We start from the raw sequence: 23,296 nt of genomic DNA on the forward strand, positions 1-23,296 counted from the left end.
AAGGTTCAAGGGATGGAGGCGGAGCTGGGGTGGAGCCTGGCGGAGTCTCAAGGGGGCCCGAAAATTTTGCCAGTATGGGGCCCTGAAATACCTGGTGGCAGCCCTGTTGCCCAGCATGCAGCAGCTGCCCGGACTTCCTCCATCTTCTGCAGCTAATGCCATCAGACTGTTTACTGGATCTCAGAAGACTGTGAGTGGCAGCAGTTTTCATTTTTAAATATTATTTCATATGAAATTGATATGTGTGCAATAGAACAGTGTATATAGAGGTGCATCTCACAAAATTAGAATATCATCAAAAAGTAAATTTATTTCAGTTCTTCAATAAAAAAAGTGAAACTCATATATTATATAGAGTCATTACAAACAGGGTGATCTATTTCAAGTGTTTATTTCTGTTAATGTTGATAATTATGGCTTACAGCCAGACCTTAATCCCATAGAAAACTTATGGAACGAGTTGAAGCTCCGAGTTGCCAAGCGACAGCCTCAAAATCTGAATGATTTAGAGATGATCTGCAAAGAGGAATGGACCAAAATTCCCCCTGACATGTGCACAAACCTCATCATCAACTACAAAAAACGTCTGACTGCTGTACTTGCCAACAAAGGGTTTGCCACCAAGTATTAAGTGTTGTTTGCCAGAGGGATCAAATACTTATTTCTCACTGCAAAATGCAAAAAAATGTATCTAATTTATACAATGTGATTTTCTTGATTTTTTGGGGAGATATTCTATCTCTCAATGTTAAAATTAACCTACCCTTAAAATTATAGACTGTTCATGTCTTTGTCAGTGGGCAAACTTACAAAAACCGCAAGGGATCAAATACTTATTTCCCACACTGTACATACCAGGATGAGGGATATTAGTATAGAATTGGGGTACATTTCTCCTATAACAGTGTCAGCAGCAGACCCCCCACCTCCATAGCAGTACATCATGATCACATTTTGTGCTTAAATTTTTTTTTTCCTATTTTCCTCCTCTATAACCTAGGTGCGTCTTATAGTCTGAAATATACGGTAGCTATCATGATTTACACATTAGAGTGAAATTGTCGTTTCAGGAGAACTTGCAGTAGAATGTTTGTCTCCGCCTCTAACTCCACCCTCCTCCCTCCATAGAACTTTATGAGCACCAACTGTCATCTTCTATCTCAGTAATGGGAAAATCTGTATTCACTGAAGATTTTACCCAAGAATTAAGGACTTTGAGAATGAATGATCAGTCCAGGAGGAGAAAAAAGCAGATCTCTTTAAAAAAATATATTATAAAGTTTCTTATTTTCACGTGTACTATTGGTTTCTGAAATAAATTAATACATTTTACTTTAATACATTTTATGCTAGAGTTACATGGGGGCATGTGTCAGGTGACGTTTACATTGTGCGCCTCATTGCAAAATAGAATCTAACAATTTCTTATGCTGTCACATTGCGATTTTAACCTGCTATGATTACGACACAGAGATACAAATGTCTAAAATGTGCTAAATTTTCTTGATTACAGGAAAATAAAGGAGGCAAGACAAAGTTATATTTATAATCTTCTGTATTTTATTACTTCCTTATTCTTTAAACTTATAAATTTAAGGTTCTTAGTGTACATTTTGATCAAATTGTGCAAGCCCATCTGCCAACGACAAGGCGACCTCATCAGATGGGGCCCTACACTAACTAACCTATTTATTGTATTTATCTTATTCTTATTATTATCCTCACAATATATTGATTATTATTACAATATTATTGCTATTATTACTCTAGTACTATGAGATCCCTAGAATTAAAGCTGTTGATCCAGAAGAAGGCAAAAACCCCTGGACACATTAAACCAATTAGTGTCAAGGGGAAAAATTCCTTCTCGACCCCGGGAAAAAGCGATCAGTCCTAGAACCCTGGATCAAACCTGCTGATGCCTAATAATATCCTATGTTATTATTATACTATTTCTAATAATGCTATACTATTATAACTTATATTGCTATTTTATTACTACCTCTATTTTTTTTTTATATTTATTTATATTTTTTTACTTACTATTAATATTATAATTATTGTTACTAATATTTCTATTATTTCTCTAGTTACTATTAATTAGATCCTACTCCTAATGTTATTGATCCAGAAGAAGGCAAAAAAAAACCTGGACACATTCGGCCAATTTATGTCACAGGTGAAAAATTCCTTCTTGACCCCGAGAAAAGGCGATCAGTCCTAGAACCCAGGATCAAAACCCTAATATATATTAGTTATCTACTAAATATAATAATTACCTTAGATATTATTTTTTGTATTTCTATTATTTGTGTTATTTTAGTTTCCTGCTATTTTACTGATATTATTACTATTATATTACTAATATTCTACTCTTAATATTTTATTCTAGATATTTTTGTATTATTGCTATTTTATTCTTACCATTATTTCTAACATTTGTATTGATATTTTACTAAAACTAAAAATTGGATCCTAATTCCTAAAGATGTTGATCCAGAAGAAGGCAAAAACCCCCGGACACGTTCGGCCAATTTGTGTCATGGTGGAAAAATTCCTTCTTGACCCCGGGAAAAGGCGATTAGTCCTAGAACCCTGGATCAAATCTCCTAATACTTATTCAAATTGTAATAATTATTAATAATATTTTATTTTTAATATTATAGTATAATTGTATTATTACTTTACTAGTGACATTATTCCTGTGTTATGGTCACTAATATTACACTTTATACTATATTATATTACTACTCCACTAGTGCTAATTCTACTATAACCTTACTAATTCCTAGGTCATTATTCCTTAAGCTGTTGATCCAGAGGAAGGCAAAAACCCCTGGACACATTCAGCCAATTGGTGTCTCAGGGGGGAAATTCCTTCTTGACCCCGGGAAAAGGCGATCAGTCCTAGAACCCTGGATCAAACCTGCTGATGTTATTTTTATGTCTCTACCATTATTTCACAATTAATATTATATTACTGCTATTATTACTGCTCCTAATATTATTAAAGTCTTTATTATGATTTTACTACATTTTTAAGCTTTCTTAATCTAATAATAACTATTTTATGTCTATTATTTTTATTATTTTTAGATTTGAAGCTGTCGATGTTCCTACAGCAGGAATGTGGATGCCATAGAGTCCATCAGCGTCTCATTGATTTGAGGAGGATAGTCCAGATGATGTTCCTCCTTCCTCTGAAGTTGGTATTGACGTATTTAAGAAAGGACTGCTGGCGGATCTTGTGTCTTCCTGCCGGCTGGTTCTCAACTCTTCTGGCCCAGGTGTTGTTCTTTTCTTCTTTTGCTTCTGATTATTTAGCATCTTCTTCTTTTTTCCCCTTGGTATCTTCTGCCTTATCTTCTTCTTTCGCCTTGGTGTCTTCTGTCTCATCTACTTCCATTTCTTCTGCCTCCCAATACTTCATTGCCTCCTTCATCTCCTCTTCTTTCGGCTCTTCTGGCATCATTGATGTTGGCTCAGGTTTTTCTTCATCTAAAGGAAAAGGTAGATATTTCTTCTGAGCTTCTCTGTTGGTCTGCATGAGGCGCTAAGAAAGGAAGAGATTCAGTCAATTGTCTATTGAGACGTTCCTTTACATCTTTGGACAGAACATGGACGACATAATCTGCGGGAGGTTTCCTGATAGGCCTGGGCCTGGAGGATCCGGAGGATCCTCATAGAAGAGAGGGTACTGTTAGAACCCTCCTGTTAGTTTTTGCTATCATGTGTTTTGCGGTCACGTGACCAGCTGCCTATATATTCCAGCTCCGCCCTTCTGGCCTTGCTGGACTTCAGTGTTTTCTAGACTGTCTTACTAGCCAGGTGCTTCTGTGCCTATTCTGTCAGTTTGCTTGGTCCTCTGGGACCTCTAGTACTTTTTGTCAGTTTGTCTTTTGCTCTGCAACAACTTCTGTTAGGAGGCGTCCCATTTTTGTCCCAGTCCTTAGTTCTTTTAGGGACCCCTCCCTTTATTCTATAGGTCTCCGTTCAGACTAGCCGAGGACAAAGGCGGGTCTGTTCGCAAGGTACAGGCAGCCCGCTGCATCGTAGGGATTCAGCTTAGTCTTACGGTAGGGACAGCTTTGCCCTATCTTTCCTTAGTTTATGTTGCAGATGATAACACAGACCCTTTGCTCAGACACTCATATTTAAGTCACATACTGTCCATTTCCTTGTGATCCTCCTTGAGATGGTTCTACTCCTTCATTGGAGTCCAGCTGTGTTTAATTAAACTGATAGGACTTGATTTGGAAAGGCATCTAATAGGGACGCCACTGTCACAGTTCCACCTGTGGTGGAAGACGGCGAATATGAAATTTCTCGTATTTTGAATTCTAGATTGCATAGAGGGAAATTACAGTATCTTGTCTCCTGGAAGGGTTTCGGTGCCGAAGACAACTCCTGGGTAAGGACGGATGATGCTATTAGATACATAAAAAAGAAACTACCGCACTCCTGGAGTGGTGGTGGTGCCCAGGTAGGGTTACAAGCCCGTATAGATACAGAAAAACAACCTGGCACTCAGAAGACTCATGGGTTCTTTTAGTGATTTTTAATAAAGTAATGTAGTAAATAACAAATAAACAGACGTTTCGGTCACAATAGACCTTCATCGGTGTACTACAAAAGCAAAAAAATAATAGTGAGTACCACATAGAAATATGCAATTCATATAACATAGGTTTGACAGAATGAGATCAAAATTCAATTGGTCATGGATAATGTACATACAGAAAATACAACATCGGGAAAAAATAATAATATAGTAGAGGATCTGGGGAAAGGGGATGGGAAGGAGAACTAGGTTAGGAGGGAAAGGGAAAAATAAAAAGTGACATACCGGTTTTATTAAAGGCGTGATGCATTTGGGCCGCTGTCTGTAGAAATTTGTAAACTAAGGGAACACATATAAAAAAAATTTTTTCAAAAAAACCCTTTAAAAAAATTTTTTTAGAGGTCTAGAACAATGTAAGATGTGTGATGACACTTAGTATAATCGGTGGCTATGAGGTTAGAGATACCCCGATAGGTGCTATGGGATGAAGAACAATGAAGAGCACATAAAGTGTGAGGGCAGGGGATGAAAAAAACGTACCCGTTGCTTGCGGTAGGTACTTAAAGGTAATGGCCTGGTCGGTGCCGTAGGCTGTATAGAGGATGGAGTAAATAAATTAATATCTATGGGATATAGGGGCATTAAGTATAGTAGGAGCCAATAAAGAAAAAAGAAAAACATACCCATAGGAGAAAATGAATAACCAGAGGCAGTTGCCCGCTAGGAAGTTTTATGCTAAGGGAAAGAAAAAGGGCACATTAAATGAAGCCCCAATAAGTATTAAGGATAAGGGGACCAGTGTAGGAAGCGTACCTGAATTGTAAAGGACGCAGGACGCGGTATCCACCGTTTGTCCAGAAGCATGTGGCAGGATAAGGCACCAGGGGGCTTTAAATAGGGGGTAGGAGGGGTGAAAGGTTGTAATAGGAACCAATCATTGGTGGTAGTGGTGTGGGAACGCGCTTTACTAGCTTCTGGGATAGGACCTGAAAACCGGAAGTAGCGTCAAATGACGTTATTCAGGTCCTGTAAGGAAAAAACCGGTCACGTGACCGGAAGTGACATGTGTATGTGACGCGCCCCTGGGCCTGTGTCGCGCTGCGCTGCGCATGCGGGAGCTTACCCGGAGCCGGATCTGTGGAGGGTTGTAGTCTCGTGGCGGTGACCCGGTCCGTGCCCAGGGAGTCAAACTAGACGGCAGTCCATTAGTAGTAAATGGTTGATGACTACGCCACCCGTTGAGTGCAGCCAGGGGGCTGCTGCTGCAGGGCAGACCGCTGAGGACGATGGTGGGATTGTGCAGCGTGATAGTATAACCCCCAACGGGAGGGGTATGGCCTCAGGGCAGCCGACGTGGATGATGGGGGTAGCAGGAACCACTCAGAGACGGTACGGTGTAGTTCAGGGTCTTTACTGGTAACAACAAAAGACCCTCCCGGAGTACTTGCTAGCGGATGGGGCCTGGTCAGTCCTTGAGCAGATGGGATCTCCCCTGGCCAGGCGTAGTTGTAGGCCTCCCAAACTGACTGTACTCTTCTGGCTACCTTGCTAGGAGCTGATGTAAGTAGCCCACGTCCCTGAGTGTACCGTGTGGTGCTCACCCGTATGGCCGGTGACTCGGGGCCTTCTAATGGCTTCCGCTCCACGATGGCGGTGCTGGTCCCACGCGTGTGACCGTGCCTTCGGGCTTCTGGGCCAGAGGACCTGAAATCCCCTGCCTGACGGATTCTGCTGCTGGGCAGGAATTAGTCCCCACAGCCTCGGACTCCGGGTCCGGTAAAAAGTCTTCTTAGTCAGGGCGAACTCTGCAGCTGCCAGCCCCTGACTCCTTGTAACTGCTGTTTCTTCCTATGCTGTCTCTACTTCTTCTCTTCTTCTACTCACTCACCCTGCCTCAGCCCCAGGTTTATATAGGGGAAGTTCTTCCCCTCCCAAGACTGGGCAGGAGGTGTGGCATGCACAGGATCCCTGACTAAAGGACCTCCCACCTGCTCTCAGACATAACATTACGTTACTGTGGCAACCAGACCCCTGGGGTGTCACATTCCCCCCTAGTAAAATTTAGTACTCCGGGACTAAACACATTTAGAAAACATAACAAGGCAAAACATTAATAATACAATAAGAAAACACATAAAGATGGTTACGGCGTGTCCGCAACCGGGTGCAGTCTCTGAAGAAAGCAAGGTGTCCATTTCACCAACACAGGGAGACGTAACCAGGTAGGGGTCTGTTCTACCCCGAGTCCTTGACAGTCTTTAGTCCATCCTGGGTTACGCTCCAACTATATACAAGGATTCCCGGTAAATCCACCAAGGATTCCTAAAAACAACTAGAAATACAAAATTACACACAAGCAACTATAGACAGGTAAACATTATAAAATAGCTTAAACATTTAGATCCTCCAACGTGCGGGTAACTGGCCTCTAGTGGCCCTAGTGGACCTACGGAGCTGACTGTCTGGCCCTGAACTACAGGGTGTAGGAGCTGTCAAGGGTAAACTGGGCAGCTGTCTACCGGCTCTTTGTCTCACTAGGGGTACGGCAGGCTCACTATAAGCAGAGGGTTGATTCTCCTGTTCTACTTGTGTGGAGTCTTCTGCCTCCTGGACCGGCTGTTCTTCCAGCTCTACCCGTTGCTCCGTAGGTTCTTGGGATGATGGTTGGAGGAAGGTGAGTACGGGTACCACAACTGCACCATTGACTTGAGTCCAAGACCGAGGGAAGTCCCCGAGCACGGTACTAACCATATCTTCCCTTTCTCCCACGGGTCGATGGTCTTCTTGTTCCTCTTCAGGGTTCCTCAGTTGTTCGGGACACTTCTTCAGGTGGTCCCGGGATACAATGGCTGTGGTTTCCCCTCCGTCTTTACTGATGGTACAGACCTTCGGGTTCTCGTGGCTTGAGGGCAGTACGGTGTACGGGTCCTTCTCCCACTGGTCATCCAACTTGTGGAGCCGTCTTTTCCTCTTCAAGACCTGCTCTCCGGGTACCAGGGGAACAGCGGGAGCATACTGGTTGTAAGTCTTCTCTTGTCTTTCCCTAGCCTGACAGAGACTTCGCTCCACGCTCTCCTGTACTCTCCGGTACTGCTGCTGCCTCTCTGTGTCCCAGTCTGTTTCTGGTGAAGTGTCCTCAGGTGTCAGGACTCCCATTTCCAGGTCAACAGGTAACTTACCAGGTCTTGCCCTCATTAGGTAAGCCGGGGTACAGTTGGTGGAACCTACCGGGATGTGGTTGTATAGGTCCACCAGATCGGGCAACTTCTCAGGCCACAGACTGCGTTCTTCCAGGGGCAATGTTTTTAGAAGATCCATTACCACCTGGTTCATTTTTTCACAAAGTCCATTAGTTTGCGGATGGTAGGGTGTCGTCCTTATCTTCCGGCAGCCATACAGATTGCAGAATTCCTGGAAGACCTCCGCTTCAAAGGCAGGTCCCTGGTCCGTCAGCACTTGGTCCGGGTACCCGTGTGGACGGCAGAAGTGCTGCTGGAAGGCCCTAGCTGCTGTTTGAGCCGTTAAGTCCTTGACGGGGACGACAACCAAGAACCGGGAGTAATGATCCACGATGGTTAACGCGTAGACGTAGCCACTTCTGCTTGGGGTCAGTTTTACATGATCCAAGGCTACCAGTTCCAACGGTTGCCGGGTGACGATGGACTGCAGGGGAGTCTTCTGGCTGGCCCGGTCCTTCCTTCTCAGATTGCACGGGCCACAGTCTCTGCACCACTTCTCGATGGTTCCCCTCATGCCTACCCAGTGGAACCGCTCGCGCAGCAGGAACTCCAGCTTTTTCCACCCGAAGTGTCCAGCTCCGTCGTGGTATGCCTCCATCACCATGGCTGCGTCTCTTCGGGGCACCACTACTTGCCAGAGTAGTTCATGCATCCGGGAGTTGACCATTCTGCGGCACAACTTCCCCTTGTAAAGGAATAGTCGACTCTTCTCCGCCCATAGTTGTTTGGCTTCCTCCGGAGCGTCTGGTTCAAGGCGAGCCTCCGGCCGAGTCAGCATCTCCTTCACCAGTCGGACGGCAGGGTCGCTGTCTTGCGTTTCCGCCCAGTTGTAGTGGGGTAAGGGGTTCAACGTAGCAGCCTGCTTACCCCTTACCCGGTGGGAATACTGGATAGTCCCATGACGGTGGAACGCAGGGAGTTCAACTTCTTCCAGTCCCTCCGGATCTTCTCCTTCGTCCGGCAGGTTGGGCATCCTGGACAGGGCGTCCGCGTTAGTATTGGAGCGTCCTGCCCGGTATTTGATTGTGAACTCGTAGTTGGACAGACGGGCCATCCACCTCTGCTCCAGGGCACCGAGTCTTGCCGTGTCCAGGTGTGTCAACGGGTTGTTATCCGTGTATACGGTGAACCGGGAAGAAGCGAGGTAATGCCTAAAGCGCTCGGTGACTGCCCATACCACGGCCAGGAACTCTAGCTTAAATGAGCTGTAATTTTCGGGGTTCCTTTCGGTGGGTCGCAGTTTTCGGCTGGCATAGGAGATTACTCGTTCTCTCCCCTGCTGAATCTGGGACAGTACGGCTCCTAGCCCGATGTTACTGGCGTCGGTGTAGAGGATGAAGGGCTGGCTATAGTCCGGGTACGCCAAGATTTCATCCCCCGTGAGGGCCATCTTCAGCTGGCGGAAGGACTCTTCTTCTAGCTTTTCCCATTTGAAGGGCGGCTTCTGGTTCTTGGCCTTCCAGGACTGGCCTATCAGGAGGTCCTGCATAGGTGCTGCCTTTTTGGTGAAACCGGGAATAAACCTTCGGTAGTAGCCTACCAACCCTAGGAACTGCCGCACTTCTTTTACGCTGGAGGGGCTTGGCCATCCCTTAATTGCGGTGATCTTATCGGGGTCGGGAGCCACTCCGTCAGCGCTCACCACGTGTCCCAGGTATTGCACCTTTGGTTTCAGGAGGTGACACTTGGAGGGTTTCACCTTTAGGCCGTAACTCGCCAGAGCTTCGAACACCTCCGCCAGGTGTTTCAGGTGGTCCTCATAAGTTTTGGAGTATACGATGACATCGTCCAGGTACAACAGGACCGTCTCGAAGTTTCTGTGGCCCAGACAGCACTCCATTAATCGTTGGAAGGTTCCTGGGGCGTTGCAGAGTCCGAACGGCATGCAGGTGAACTCGCCAAGTCCCATCGGGGTGGTGAATGCGGTCTTCTCCCGGTCCGCCTCTGCTACAGGAACCTGCCAGTACCCGCTAGTGAGATCCAAGGTAGAGAAGAAGTTAGCAGATCTTAAAGCAGCCAATGACTCCTCTATCCTTGGTAAGGGGTACGCATCCTTGTGTGTGATACGGTTGATTTTCCGGTAATCTACACACATCCTCATGGTGTTGTCTTTCTTTTTGACTAAAACTAGTGGGGCTGCCCAGGGGCTACAGCTATCCCGGATTACCCCAGCCTCCTTCATGTCTCTAAGCATCCCCTTGGCGTGTTGGTAATGTGCAGGGGGTACGGGTCGATACCTCTCTTTTATGGGAGGATGATCTCCCGTGGGGATGCGGTGTTCTACCCCCTTGACTCGCCCGAAGTCTAACGGGTGTTTACTAAACACTCTCTCATACTCTTGAACCACCCGATAGACTCCTTGTTTCTGATGTGAGGGAGTGGAGTCAGTACCCAGATGTAGTTGCTGACACCAGTCCTCCATGTCTTTCTTAGAGCCGTTACCTTCCTCCGGGTGAGATGGAGGCAAGGGTTCCACAGATTGTATAGAATTTTGATTAGTGGTATATAATTTGGCTAGCGTGGCATACCGGGGCAGGTACACTTCCCTCTCCCCGATATTTATTATGCGAACGGGCACCCTCCCATGGCGTACATTGACCACCCCCCGTGCTGTCAAAATGGTGGGCCTACTGTCTGAGTAAACTGGTTCTACCATTGCCTGGTAATCTCTACCTCTCAGACCAATAGCTGCCCGGCACCAAATCATCATTTCACTTTTTGGGGGCATGGCAATAGGAAAAGGGTCACACATTCTTACGCTACCAATCTCACCGCCGGAGAGTTCCACTTGTTGCCGTTGCATCAGTGCCCGGATCTCTTTCTGGAGCACCCGCTGCTCGCCGGAGCTGGCGTTCTTGGCAACCTGCTGTAAAAGGAAAATCACCTCTGCAAGACAATTTTCAATTACGTTAGTTCCTAGAGTTATTTTTGGGTGACTCTCATGTTTATCAATATCTACAATGATCAGTCCCTGTGCGGCCAGTTCGACTCTACCGATTTTGAGGGTCACCTCTTTAAATCCGATCTGTGGCACGGGCTGGCCATTGCTGGCGATGATATTCAAGTCGTCGTCAGGGTAGCGGGTAATATCCGAGTCATTCCAGTACTGCTTGAAGAGCACGTACGGGATGGTGGTGACCTGTGACCCGGTATCCAGTAGGGCACTCATGGGAATGCCATCCAGTACCACAGGCAAGACTGGACGTCCTCCCACATATCTGTCGCGCCAGTTCGATGGGCCTGGTGATCTTTTTCCTGGGGGTTGGCCCTCTACCCCAGGTTGTGCCCATTTAAAGAACAGTACCTTTCCATATGTCCGGGTTGATTGCAGCGGCGGCAGATGGGTCGTCCGTCCTCGCTGTATCGGTCACTGGGTCTTCCTCTGGCCGGTGGGGTCCTCCTTGGTCGACGCCACGGGATGTCCTCCGGTCCGGATGCCAGCTGGATCTTCCCTGGGGTGGAAACCTGTAAAGACTGCACAGTTCGGGTTAGCGCAGCAACGCTCTTAACTAGCTCTTGGACCTGATGGTGTAGGTCTGGAGCCGGGTCATTGTCCAAAGCCTGCGCATGAGCTCCCACAGGCCCTGTCGACAAGGGCGCCGCCTCCTGGTGGTAAGTGATAGCTGGGCGCCTGTGGGTCACAACGCCACCCGGTGCTGGTTCTCGGAGCACCCGGATAGCTCTATCCTTGAACTGTGCAAAGTCCAGATGGGGATCCTGTAAGGCCATTGCCCGCAACTGGGTTCGGTGGGCATTGCAATATAAACCCTCTATAAATTGTTCAGTCAACAGCCTGTCCTCATTTCCCACCCCATCAGGGTCGGTCTGCTTTATGGCCCTCAGGGCCTCTTGTAGGTTTAGTGCATAGTCCCTTATACTCTCATGCGCTCGCTGCTTGCACCCGTAGAATCTAAGCTTGATCTCGGCTGAGGTGCGGGTATCGAAGGTGTCCCTCAGCCGGGTTAGTATCTCTGCGACAGTCCTCCTCCCAGGTGGCCAAGATTTTACTTCTCTTTTGGCTGCCCCGGTTAGTTGGGCCACCAGGATGCTCACTTTTTGCTCTTCTGTGAGGGGGTACACCTGGAAGAGGCTATCCAGCTTTTCTCTAAAGTCATGCAGGGTATGTGACTCCCCTGAGTACTGGGGTAGCCAAGCTGCTCCCGGGATATAGGGCATGGTGAAGGGCATAACTGCAGCAGCGGTAGCGCTGGCGGGGGTTGAGGCAGTGAAGCTCTCCTCCGTATCCGACATCTTCCTCCCCCCTAGTGGACCGTGGCCTACCTTGCGATGATCCTCTTCCGTAGGCCGCGGCTCCGCAGTGGATCGTCAGGGTTGAGGACCTTCCGTCGCGCTCCTGTGACGTCGGCGTCTGCTGGGCTCCTTCCAGGACCTTACGCAACGTCCGGACGTGAGGCGGGGCTTCAGTTCTCGCGCGCTTTCGGAGTCCACGCCCCTCTTCTTCCCGCGCGGCGTCCTCAAGATGGCGTCCAATGGCGGGAAAACTCCACGGATGGCGGGAAGAAGGTCGAAGATGGCGCCGGATGGCGGGAAACCTCCACGGATAGCGGGAATCTTCACCACTGGTAAGTTTGAACAGTCTTTGCTTTTCAGGCACGCAGTACCCGGTGGTTGCGGGCACGAAATCCTGCCGACTACGCCAAAGTTGACGCGCCCCTGGGCCTGTGTCGCGCTGCGCTGCGCATGCGGGAGCTTACCCGGAGCCGGATCTGTGGAGGGTTGTAGTCTCGTGGCGGTGACCCGGTCCGTGCCCAGGGAGTCAAACTAGACGGCAGTCCATTAGTAGTAAATGGTTGATGACTACGCCACCCGTTGAGTGCAGCCAGGGGGCTGCTGCTGCAGGGCAGACCGCTGAGGACGATGGTGGGATTGTGCAGCGTGATAGTATAACCCCCAACGGGAGGGGTATGGCCTCAGGGCAGCCGACGTGGATGATGGGGGTAGCAGGAACCACTCAGAGACGGTACGGTGTAGTTCAGGGTCTTTACTGGTAACAACAAAAGACCCTCCCGGAGTACTTGCTAGCGGATGGGGCCTGGTCAGTCCTTGAGCACATGGGATCTCCCCTGGCCAGGCGTAGTTGTAGGCCTCCCAAACTGACTGTACTCTTCTGGCTACCTTGCTAGGAGCTGATGTAAGTAGCCCACGTCCCTGAGTGTACCGTGTGGTGCTCACCCGTATGGCCGGTGACTCGGGGCCTTCTAATGGCTTCCGCTCCACGATGGCGGTGCTGGTCCCACGCGTGTGACCGTGCCTTCGGGCTTCTGGGCCAGAGGACCTGAAATCCCCTGCCTGACGGATTCTGCTGCTGGGCAGGAATTAGTCCCCACAGCCTCGGACTCCGGGTCCGGTAAAAAGTCTTCTTAGTCAGGGCGAACTCTGCAGCTGCCAGCCCCTGACTCCTTGTAACTGCTGTTTCTTCCTATGCTGTCTCTACTTCTTCTCTTCTTCTACTCACTCACCCTGCCTCAGCCCCAGGTTTATATAGGGGAAGTTCTTCCCCTCCCAAGACTGGGCAGGAGGTGTGGCATGCACAGGATCCCTGACTAAAGGACCTCCCACCTGCTCTCAGACATAACATTACGTTACTGTGGCAACCAGACCCCTGGGGTGTCACATATGCGTTCCACACAGTGTTCTATGCGTTCCACTGAGCGAGGGGAGCGCTGTAATACCTCTAACAGTGCTGTAGAGCAGAGGAGGCCCACTAATAGATGTGTGGTTGCGTTCCACACAGGTACCATGCGTTCCACAGAGCGGTGGGAACGCTATATTACTTGTGACGGCATAGTAGAACAAGGGAAAGCCAGGATAGGAGTCCAGGAAGGATGGGGATCAGGAGGAGGGATGCCATATTAGGATGGGATCTGGAGAAACAGATAATGACAGCATAAGTTATTTAGGCAGAAAATACGGTGTATATCATAAAAACCACAATAGAGTGTAGTCATATCATCAGGACCCCCCAAGTAACAAATAAAAGAGGTTCCAACAAATATACCTGTGGTCTTGGTAGTGAATACATGTATATATGTAATCCGTGTTGTGTGGCAAGAATCAGTCAAAGTGGAAGAACTTTATTTTGTTAGGAGGCTCACACCCATAAACACACATATACATTTATATATATCCACATGCGCATATGCACACCCATACTGAGGTGGCTCTAGTCGTTTAGGTAAAGGAGCTGAGATCGTATTCCTTATTTAAGCCCCTTGGGGATAACGACTGTAACTCGTGGATCCAAAAAGCCTCTCTATATTTAAGAAGGCGAATACGGTCGCCTCCCCGTCTGGGAGGGGGTACGTGTTCAATCACTTGGAATTTAAGCTGTGCCACTGAATGGCCAGCTGATGCAAAATGTGATGGAACCGGAAGAAGAAGGTTTTTACAACGTATGGTCGATTTGTGTTTCGAGATCCTATCTTTAACACACTGGGTGGTTTCCCCCACGTAAATGAGACCACAAGGACATTTAAGGATGTAAATAACATAGGAGGAGTTGCAGGTAAAGTAGTCCTTAATTTTGTACTGTTTCCCCGAGTGTGGGTGGTAAAACGTGTCGCCTCGGATGATATTGTTGCATTGGTAGCATTGAAGACATGGGAATGTCCCGTTTTTGGGTGTGGACAGAAATCTTTGTCTAGGTTTAGTGATGGGGGTGCCTACGTCGGAATGGACGAGGCGGTCACGGATGTTAGTGGGTCTCTTGTAGCATGGTAAAAATGGAGCTTTGAACTCTTGAACTGTGGGATAGGCTGTTTGGAGTATGTTCCAATGTTGTCGTATTTTCTTGTGTATTATCGAGACTACAGGATGATAGGTATGGACAAACGGTATACGGTTATTGGTGGAAGGTCTGGGTCTGTTGATGGGTTCTAGGGCTCGAGATAATGTATCAGGTGAGTAACCTCTGTTGAGGAACTTCTCTTTCATCTCGGTGATCCTGATGTCCCGTGTGGTAGGATTGCTAACAATTCGTTCAACGCGGTGGAATTGGGACTTGGGCACCGAGGTGAAGATGGATTTGGGGTGGAGGCTGGTATAATATAAGAGGCCGTTTCTGTCTGTGGGTTTAACATAAAGGTCCGATGAGAGGTGTCCCAGATTATCTTTTAAAATGGTAGTGTCGAGGAAGTTTATGGATTCCCTGCTAGAGGAAATGGTGAACCGTAGGCCCTCCCAGGATGAGTTAAGGGTCTCAAAGAATCGTGATAGGGTTTCAATGGGTCCCGCCCAGATGCAAAAAATGTCATCAATATAGCGTTTCCACATCCTGGAATAGGTTTGGAAGAGTGGGTTCGTATATACCACCTCTTCTTCAAACGATTACATGAAGCAGTTTGCATACGGTGGGGCTACATTGGATCCCATGGCGGTACCCTGTTTCTGTAAGTAGAAGGTATCCTGGAAGAGGAAGAAGTTTTTGGACAGGACCAAACGTAAAAGGTCTAGACAGAGGTGACTAATTTCAGGTGGTGTTTGGGACAACTCCAATAGATTTTTGACGCAAATGATACCCTTTTCATGTGGGATCGAGGTATATAAGTTGTTTACATCTAAAGTGACCAGTAGGGAGTCTGGGTGGACCTGTTTGATTTCTCTAATAATGGTAAGAAAAGCTCCTGTATCTAGAATAAAGGATGCAGTTTGTTTAACCAGAGGGGTCAGAACTTTCTCCAGAAAAATGGCTAATGGTGAAAGAATAGAATCAGTGGCGGCGACGATGGGACGTCCCGGGGGATTATCCATGTTCTTGTGTATTTTAGGTAGTATATAGAACACTGGAGTAATTGGGAATTTGTTAGTTAAAAACTCACAGGTTTTGATATCTATCGTCCCGTTTAGGGAATGGTGTTTCAATGTTTCGGAAATGGCCCCCCTGATCGTGGAAGTTGCATCATGTGAGAGCTTCTGATAAACTGAGCTGTCATTCAGTTGTCTCTGGATCTCACCCAGGTAGAAGGATGTGTCCATCACCACTATAGCTCCCCCCTTGTCTGCCGGTTTTATGGTAATTGAGGGGTCGGACTGAAGTGTTTTGAGTGCCTGTCTATCCAAAGAAGATAGATTCTGGTGGTAGTGTAACCGGCCCAGGTCAATGTCCGACCGTAGTTTTAGAAAGGATTGATTAATAAAATCGATAAAGGTCTCTGCTGCGTGATAATGTTGAGGGGGTCGATATGTGCTTTTGCTTCTCAAGCCTAAACTGGTTGCTGTGATGCTAACGGAGTTGTTAGTGGGTATAGTGGTGTCCGTAATAGTTGTCTGGGAGAAATGTGTCTTCAGTCTGATGGACCTAAAGAACCTCTGCAATTCCATTTCTAAGACAAATGTATTACATTTATATGATGGGCAAAAGGACAGGCCTTTTTGTAATACCATTAGTTCCGCTATACTAAGCGATCGAGAAGAAATGTTCACAACCAATGGGGTCGTACCTGGGAACGTGTGACTCTGGTGAAGTTCCTGTCCCCTCCTGTTGGTGCCGCCTCTCCTCGTCCTCCTCCTCTTCTGTTGTATTTCTTCCGGTAACCTGAAAAATGATGGGTAGAGGTGGAAGGTTGATCCCGTCTGTCCGTCTCCGAGCCGGAGGAGGATAGATCGGTTGAGGAGCGTCCAGGATACCCCGGTCCATGTTTTATGGTAGAAAAGTCGCGCCATTTGTAAACTCGATTTTTCTGGTAGTCCTCCGTATCACGGATAAATTTCAGCCTTTTCCTGTTTTCTGTATCTCGACGATGCTGTTCAAGGTTCTGGTTCACCTTGATCTTTAAGGAGCTTAACTCTTCCGCGGAGGTCGTAGATGTCAGTTGGGATTCAATGTTAGAGATTTGTTCTTTCGATATGACTATTTCCTTCTGTAAAGATTCAATTGTTAGGGTCATCAAATCAAACGAGCATTTGTTCAAAATACGTTCAAATTTTAGACAGTAGTCTTCTTGGTTGCTAAAAAGAGTGGGGCGTAATGGGACCCTAAGTCCCCTTGGAATACGTTGAACTCGAACGTATTCAGAAAGAGTCGCACAGTGTAATTCAAGATTGGTGCAATGGCGTAGTTCCTTCTCCCAATCCCTGCTTCTTGTTTCCCTGGGCGGTATTTTCAGAAAGTCACAAGAAAAATTGGAGTTGGAGATGATATTGGAAGTTTCCTCGGCGTTGTAGAAGAAGGTGTTGGTTGTCATGACACCACAGGGTGCTGGTATATAGAAACCAAATATATAAAAAAGAAACTACCGCACTCCTGGAGTGGTGGTGGTGCCCAGGTAGGGTTACAAGCCCGTATAGATACAGAAAAACAACCTGGCACTCAGAAGACTCATGGGTTCTTTTAGTGATTTTTAATAAAGTAATGTAGTAAATAACAAATAAACAGACGTTTCGGTCACAATAGACCTTCATCGGTGTACTACAAAAGCAAAAAAATAATAGTGAGTACCACATAGAAATATGCAATTCATATAACATAGGTTTGACAGAATGAGATCAAAATTCAATTGGTCATGGATAATGTACATACAGAAATTACAACATCGGGAAAAAATAATAATATAGTAGAGGATCTGGGGAAAGGGGATGGGAAGGAGAACTAGGTTAGGAGGGAAAGGGAAAAATAAAAAGTGACATACCGGTTTTATTAAAGGCGTGATGCATTTGGGCCGCTGTCTGTAGAAATTTGTAAACTAAGGGAACACATATAAAAAATTTTTTTTCAAAAAAACCCTTTAAAAAAATTTTTTTGTAAAAAATTTTTTTTAGAGGTCTAGAACAATGTAAGATGTGTGATGACACTTAGTATAATCGGTGGCTATGAGGTTAGAGATACCCCGATAGGTGCTATGGGATGAAGAACAATGAAGAGCACATAAAGTGTGAGGGCAGGGGATGAAAAAAACGTACCCGTTGCTTGCGGTAGGTACTTAAAGGTAATGGCCTGGTCGGTGCCGTAGGCTGTATAGAGGATGGAGTAAATAAATTAATATCTATGGGATATAGGGGCATTAAGTATAGTAGGAGCCAAAAAAGAAAAAAGAAAAACATACCCGTAGGAGAAAATGAATAACCAGAGGCAGTTGCCCGCTAGGAAGTTGTATGCTAAGGGAAAGAAAAAGGGCACATTAAATGAAGCCCCAATAAGTATTAAGGATAAGGGGACCAGTGTAGGAAGCGTACCTGAATTGTAAAGGACGCAGGACGCGGTATCCACCGTTTGTCCAGAAGCATGTGGCAGGATAAGGCACCAGGGGGCTTTAAATAGGGGATAGGAGGGGTGAAAGGTTGTAATAGGAACCAATCATTGGTGGTAGTGGTGTGGGAACGCGCTTTACTAGCTTCTGGGATAGGACCTGAAAACCGGAAGTAGCGTCAAATGACGTTATTCAGGTCCTGTAAGGAAAAAACCGGTCACGTGACCGGAAGTGACGTGTGCATGCGTTCCACACAGTGTTCTATGCGTTCCACTGAGCGAGGGGAGCGCTGTAATACCTCTAACAGTGCTGTAGAGCAGAGGAGGCCCACTAATAGATGTGTGGTTGCGTTCCACACAGGTACCATGCGTTCCACAGAGCGGTGGGAACGCTATATTACTTGTGACGGCATAGTAGAACAAGGGAAAGCCAGGATAGGAGTCCAGGAAGGATGGGGATCAGGAGGAGGGATGCCATATTAGGATGGGATCTGGAGAAACAGATAATGACAGCATAAGTTATTTAGGCAGAAAATACGGTGTATATCATAAAAACCACAATAGAGTGTAGTCATATCATCAGGACCCCCCAAGTAACAAATAAAAGAGGTTCCAACAAATATACCTGTGGTCTTGGTAGTGAATACATGTATATATGTAATCCGTGTTGTGTGGCAAGAATCAGTCAAAGTGGAAGAACTTTATTTTGTTAGGAGGCACACACCCATAAACACACATATACATTTATATATATCCACATGCGCATATGCACACCCATACTGAGGTGGCTCTAGTCGTTTAGGTAAAGGAGCTGAGATCGTATTCCTTATTTAAGCCCCTTGGGGATAACGACTGTAACTCGTGGATCCAAAAAGCCTCTCTATATTTAAGAAGGCGAATACGGTCGCCTCCCCGTCTGGGAGGGGGTACGTGTTCAATCACTTGGAATTTAAGCTGTGCCACTGAATGGCCAGCTGATGCAAAATGTGATGGAACCGGAAGAAGAAGGTTTTTAAAGGGTTTTTTTGAAAAAAAATTTTTTATATGTGTTCCCTTAGTTTACAAATTTCTACAGACACCGGCCCAAATGCATCACGCCTTTAATAAAACCGGTATGTCACTTTTTATTTTTCCCTTTCCCTCCTAACCTAGTTCTCCTTCCCATCCCCTTTCCCCAGATCCTCTACTATATTATTATTTTTTCCCGATGTTGTATTTTCTGTATGTACATTATCCATGACCAATTGAATTTTGATCTCATTCTGTCAAACCTATGTTATATGAATTGCATATTTCTATGTGGTACTCACTATTATTTTTTTGCTTTTGTAGTACACCGATGAAGGTCTATTGTGACCGAAACGTCTGTTTATTTGTTATTTACTACATTACTTTATTAAAAATCACTAAAAGAACCCATGAGTCTTCTGAGTGCCAGGTTGTTTTTCTGTATCTATACGGGCTTGTAACCCTACCTGGGCACCACCACCACTCCAGGAGTGCGGTAGTTTCTTTTTTATATATTTGGTTTCTATATACCAGCACCCTGTGGTGTCATGACAACCAACACCTTCTTCTACAACGCCGAGGAAACTTCCAATATCATCTCCAACTCCAATTTTTCTTGTGACTTTCTGAAAATACCGCCCAGGGAAACAAGAAGCAGGGATTGGGAGAAGGAACTACGCCATTGCACCAATCTTGAATTACACTGTGCGACTCTTTCTGAATACGTTCGAGTTCAACGTATTCCAAGGGGACTTAGGGTCCCATTACGCCCCACTCTTTTTAGCAACCAAGAAGACTACTGTCTAAAATTTGAACGTATTTTGAACAAATGCTCGTTTGATTTGATGACCCTAACAATTGAATCTTTACAGAAGGAAATAGTCATATCGAAAGAACAAATCTCTAACATTGAATCCCAACTGACATCTACGACCTCCGCGGAAGAGTTAAGCTCCTTAAAGATCAAGGTGAACCAGAACCTTGAACAGCATCGTCGAGATACAGAAAACAGGAAAAGGCTGAAATTTATCCGTGATACGGAGGACTACCAGAAAAATCGAGTTTACAAATGGCGCGACTTTTCTACCATAAAACATGGACCGGGGTATCCTGGACGCTCCTCAACCGATCTATCCTCCTCCGGCTCGGAGACGGACAGACGGGATCAACCTTCCACCTCTACCCATCATTTTTTAGGTTACCGGAAGAAATACAACAGAAGAGGAGGAGGACGAGGAGAGGCGGCACCAACAGGAGGGGACAGGAACTTCACCAGAGTCACACGTTCCCAGGTACGACCCCATTGGTTGTGAACATTTCTTCTCGATCGCTTAGTATAGCGGAACTAATGGTATTACAAAAAGGCCTGTCCTTTTGCCCATCATATAAATGTAATACATTTGTCTTAGAAATGGAATTGCAGAGGTTCTTTAGGTCCATCAGACTGAAGACACATTTCTCCCAGACAACTATTACGGACACCACTATACCCACTAACAACTCCGTTAGCATCACAGCAACCAGTTTAGGCTTGAGAAACAAAAGCACATATCGACCCCCTCAACATTATCACGCAGCAGAGACCTTTATCGATTTTATTAATCAATCCTTTCTAAAACTACGGCCGGACATTGACCTGGGCCGGTTACACTACCACCAGAATCTATCTTCTTTGGATAGACAGGCACTCAAAACACTTCAGTCCGACCCCTCAATTACCATAAAACCGGCAGACAAGGGGGGAGCTATAGTGGTGATGGACACATCCTTCTACCTGGGTGAGATCCAGAGACAACTGAATGACAGCTCAGTTTATCAGAAGCTCTCACATGATCCAACTTCCACGATCAGGGGGGCCATTTCCGAAACATTGAAACACCATTCCCTAAACGGGACGATAGATATCAAAACCTGTGAGTTTTTAACTAACAAATTCCCAATTACTCCAGTGTTCTATATACTACCTAAAATACACAAGAACATGGATAATCCCCCGGGACGTCCCATCGTCGCCGCCACTGATTCTATTCTTTCACCATTAGCCATTTTTCTGGAGAAAGTTCTGACCCCTCTGGTTAAACAAACTGCATCCTTTATTCTAGATACAGGAGCTTTTCTTACCATTATTAGAGAAATCAAACAGGTCCACCCAGACACCCTACTGGTCACTTTAGATGTAAACAACTTATATACCTCGATCCCACATGAAAAGGGTATCATTTGCGTCAAAAATCTATTGGAGTTGTCCCAAACACCACCTGAAATTAGTCACCTCTGTCTAGACCTTTTACGTTTGGTCCTGTCCAAAAACTTCTTCCTCTTCCAGGATACCTTCTACTTACAGAAACAGGGTACCGCCATGGGATCCAATGTAGCCCCACCGTATGTAAACTGCTTCATGTCATCGTTTGAAGAAGAGGTGGTATATACGAACCCACTCTTCCAAACCTATTCCAGGATGTGGAAACGCTATATTGATGACATTTTTTGCATCTGGGCGGGACCCATTGAAACCCTATCACGATTCTTTGAGACCCTTAACTCATCCTGGGAGGGCCTACGGTTCACCATTTCCTCTAGCAGGGAATCCATAAACTTCCTCGACACTACCATTTTAAAAGATAATCTGGGACACCTCTCATCGGACCTTTATGTTAAACCCACAGACAGAAACGGCCTCTTACATTATACCAGCCTCCACCCCAAATCCATCTTCACCTCGGTGTCCATGTCCCAATTCCACCGTGTTGAACGAATTGTTAGCAATCCTACCACACGGGACATCAGGATCACCGAGATGAAAGAGAAGTTCCTCAACAGAGGTTACTCACCTGATACATTATCTCGAGCCCTAGAACCCATCAACAGACCCAGACCTTCCACCAATAACCGTATACCGTTTGTCCATACCTATCATCCTGTAGTCTCGATAATACACAAGAAAATACGACAACATTGGAACATACTCCAAACAGCCTATCCCACAGTTCAAGAGTTCAAAGCTCCATTTTTACCATGCTACAAGAGACCCACTAACATCCGTGACCGCCTCGTCCATTCCGACGTAGGCACCCCCATCACTAAACCTAGACAAAGATTTCTGTCCACACCCAAAAACGGGACATTCCCATGTCTTCAATGCTACCAATGCAACAATATCATCCGAGGCGACACGTTTTACCACCCACACTCGGGGAAACAGTACAAAATTAAGGACTACTTTACCTGCAACTCCTCCTATGTTATTTACATCCTTAAATGTCCTTGTGGTCTCATTTACGTGGGGGAAACCACCCAGTGTGTTAAAGATAGGATCTCGAAACTCAAATCGACCATACGTTGTAAAAACCTTCTTCTTCCGGTTCCATCACATTTTGCATCAGCTGGCCATTCAGTGGCACAGCTTAAATTCCAAGTGATTGAACACGTACCCCCTCCCAGACGGGGAGGCGACCGTATTCGCCTTCTTAAATATAGAGAGGCTTTTTGGATCCACGAGTTACAGTCGTTATCCCCAAGGGGCTTAAATAAGGAATACGATCTCAGCTCCTTTACCTAAACGACTAGAGCCACCTCAGTATGGGTGTGCATATGCGCATGTGGATATATATAAATGTATATGTGTGTTTATGGGTGTGTGCCTCCTAACAAAATAAAGTTCTTCCACTTTGACTGATTCTTGCCACACAACACGGATTACATATATACATGTATTCACTACCAAGACCACAGGTATATTTGTTGGAACCTCTTTTATTTGTTACTTGGGGGGTCCTGATGATATGACTACACTCTATTGTGGTTTTTATGATATACACCGTATTTTCTGCCTAAATAACTTATGCTGTCATCTGTTTCTCCAGATCCCATCCTAATATGGCATCCCTCCTCCTGATCCCCATCCTTCCTGGACTCCTATCCTGGCTTTCCCTTGTTCTACTATGCCGTCACAAGTAATATAGCGTTCCCACCGCTCTGTGGAACGCATGGTACCTGTGTGGAACGCAACCACACATCTATTAGTGGGCCTCCTCTGCTCTACAGCACTGTTAGAGGTATTACAGCGCTCCCCTCGCTCAGTGGAACGCATAGAACACTGTGTGGAACGCATACACATGTCACTTCCGGTCACGTGACCGGTTTTTTCCTTACAGGACCTGAATAACGTCATTTGACGCTACTTCCGGTTTTCAGGTCCTATCCCAGAAGCTAGTAAAGCGCGTTCCCACACCACTACCACCAATGATTGGTTCCTATTACAACCTTTCACCCCTCCTACCCCCT

General features: G+C 46.1%; 1 protein-coding gene across 1 annotated transcript; it reads left to right on the top strand.

Moving 5' to 3' along the window:
* The first annotated feature begins 19,411 nt into the window (after positions 1-19,411).
* LOC141174560 (uncharacterized) lies at positions 19,412-22,968 on the top strand. The gene is made up of 2 exons (XM_073659498.1): positions 19,412-20,304; positions 22,876-22,968. The coding sequence occupies exons 1-2, from the start codon at positions 19,561-19,563 to the stop codon at positions 22,885-22,887; spliced, it is 756 nt and encodes a 251-aa protein (XP_073515599.1). The 5' UTR covers positions 19,412-19,560; the 3' UTR covers positions 22,888-22,968.
* The last annotated feature ends 328 nt before the right edge of the window (positions 22,969-23,296 follow it).

Source organism: Phyllobates terribilis, unplaced genomic scaffold, assembly GCF_046119375.1.
Source record: "Phyllobates terribilis strain yellow unplaced genomic scaffold, ASM4611937v1 Scaffold_13__5_contigs__length_258822181, whole genome shotgun sequence".
Taxonomy (NCBI): domain Eukaryota; kingdom Metazoa; phylum Chordata; class Amphibia; order Anura; family Dendrobatidae; genus Phyllobates; species Phyllobates terribilis.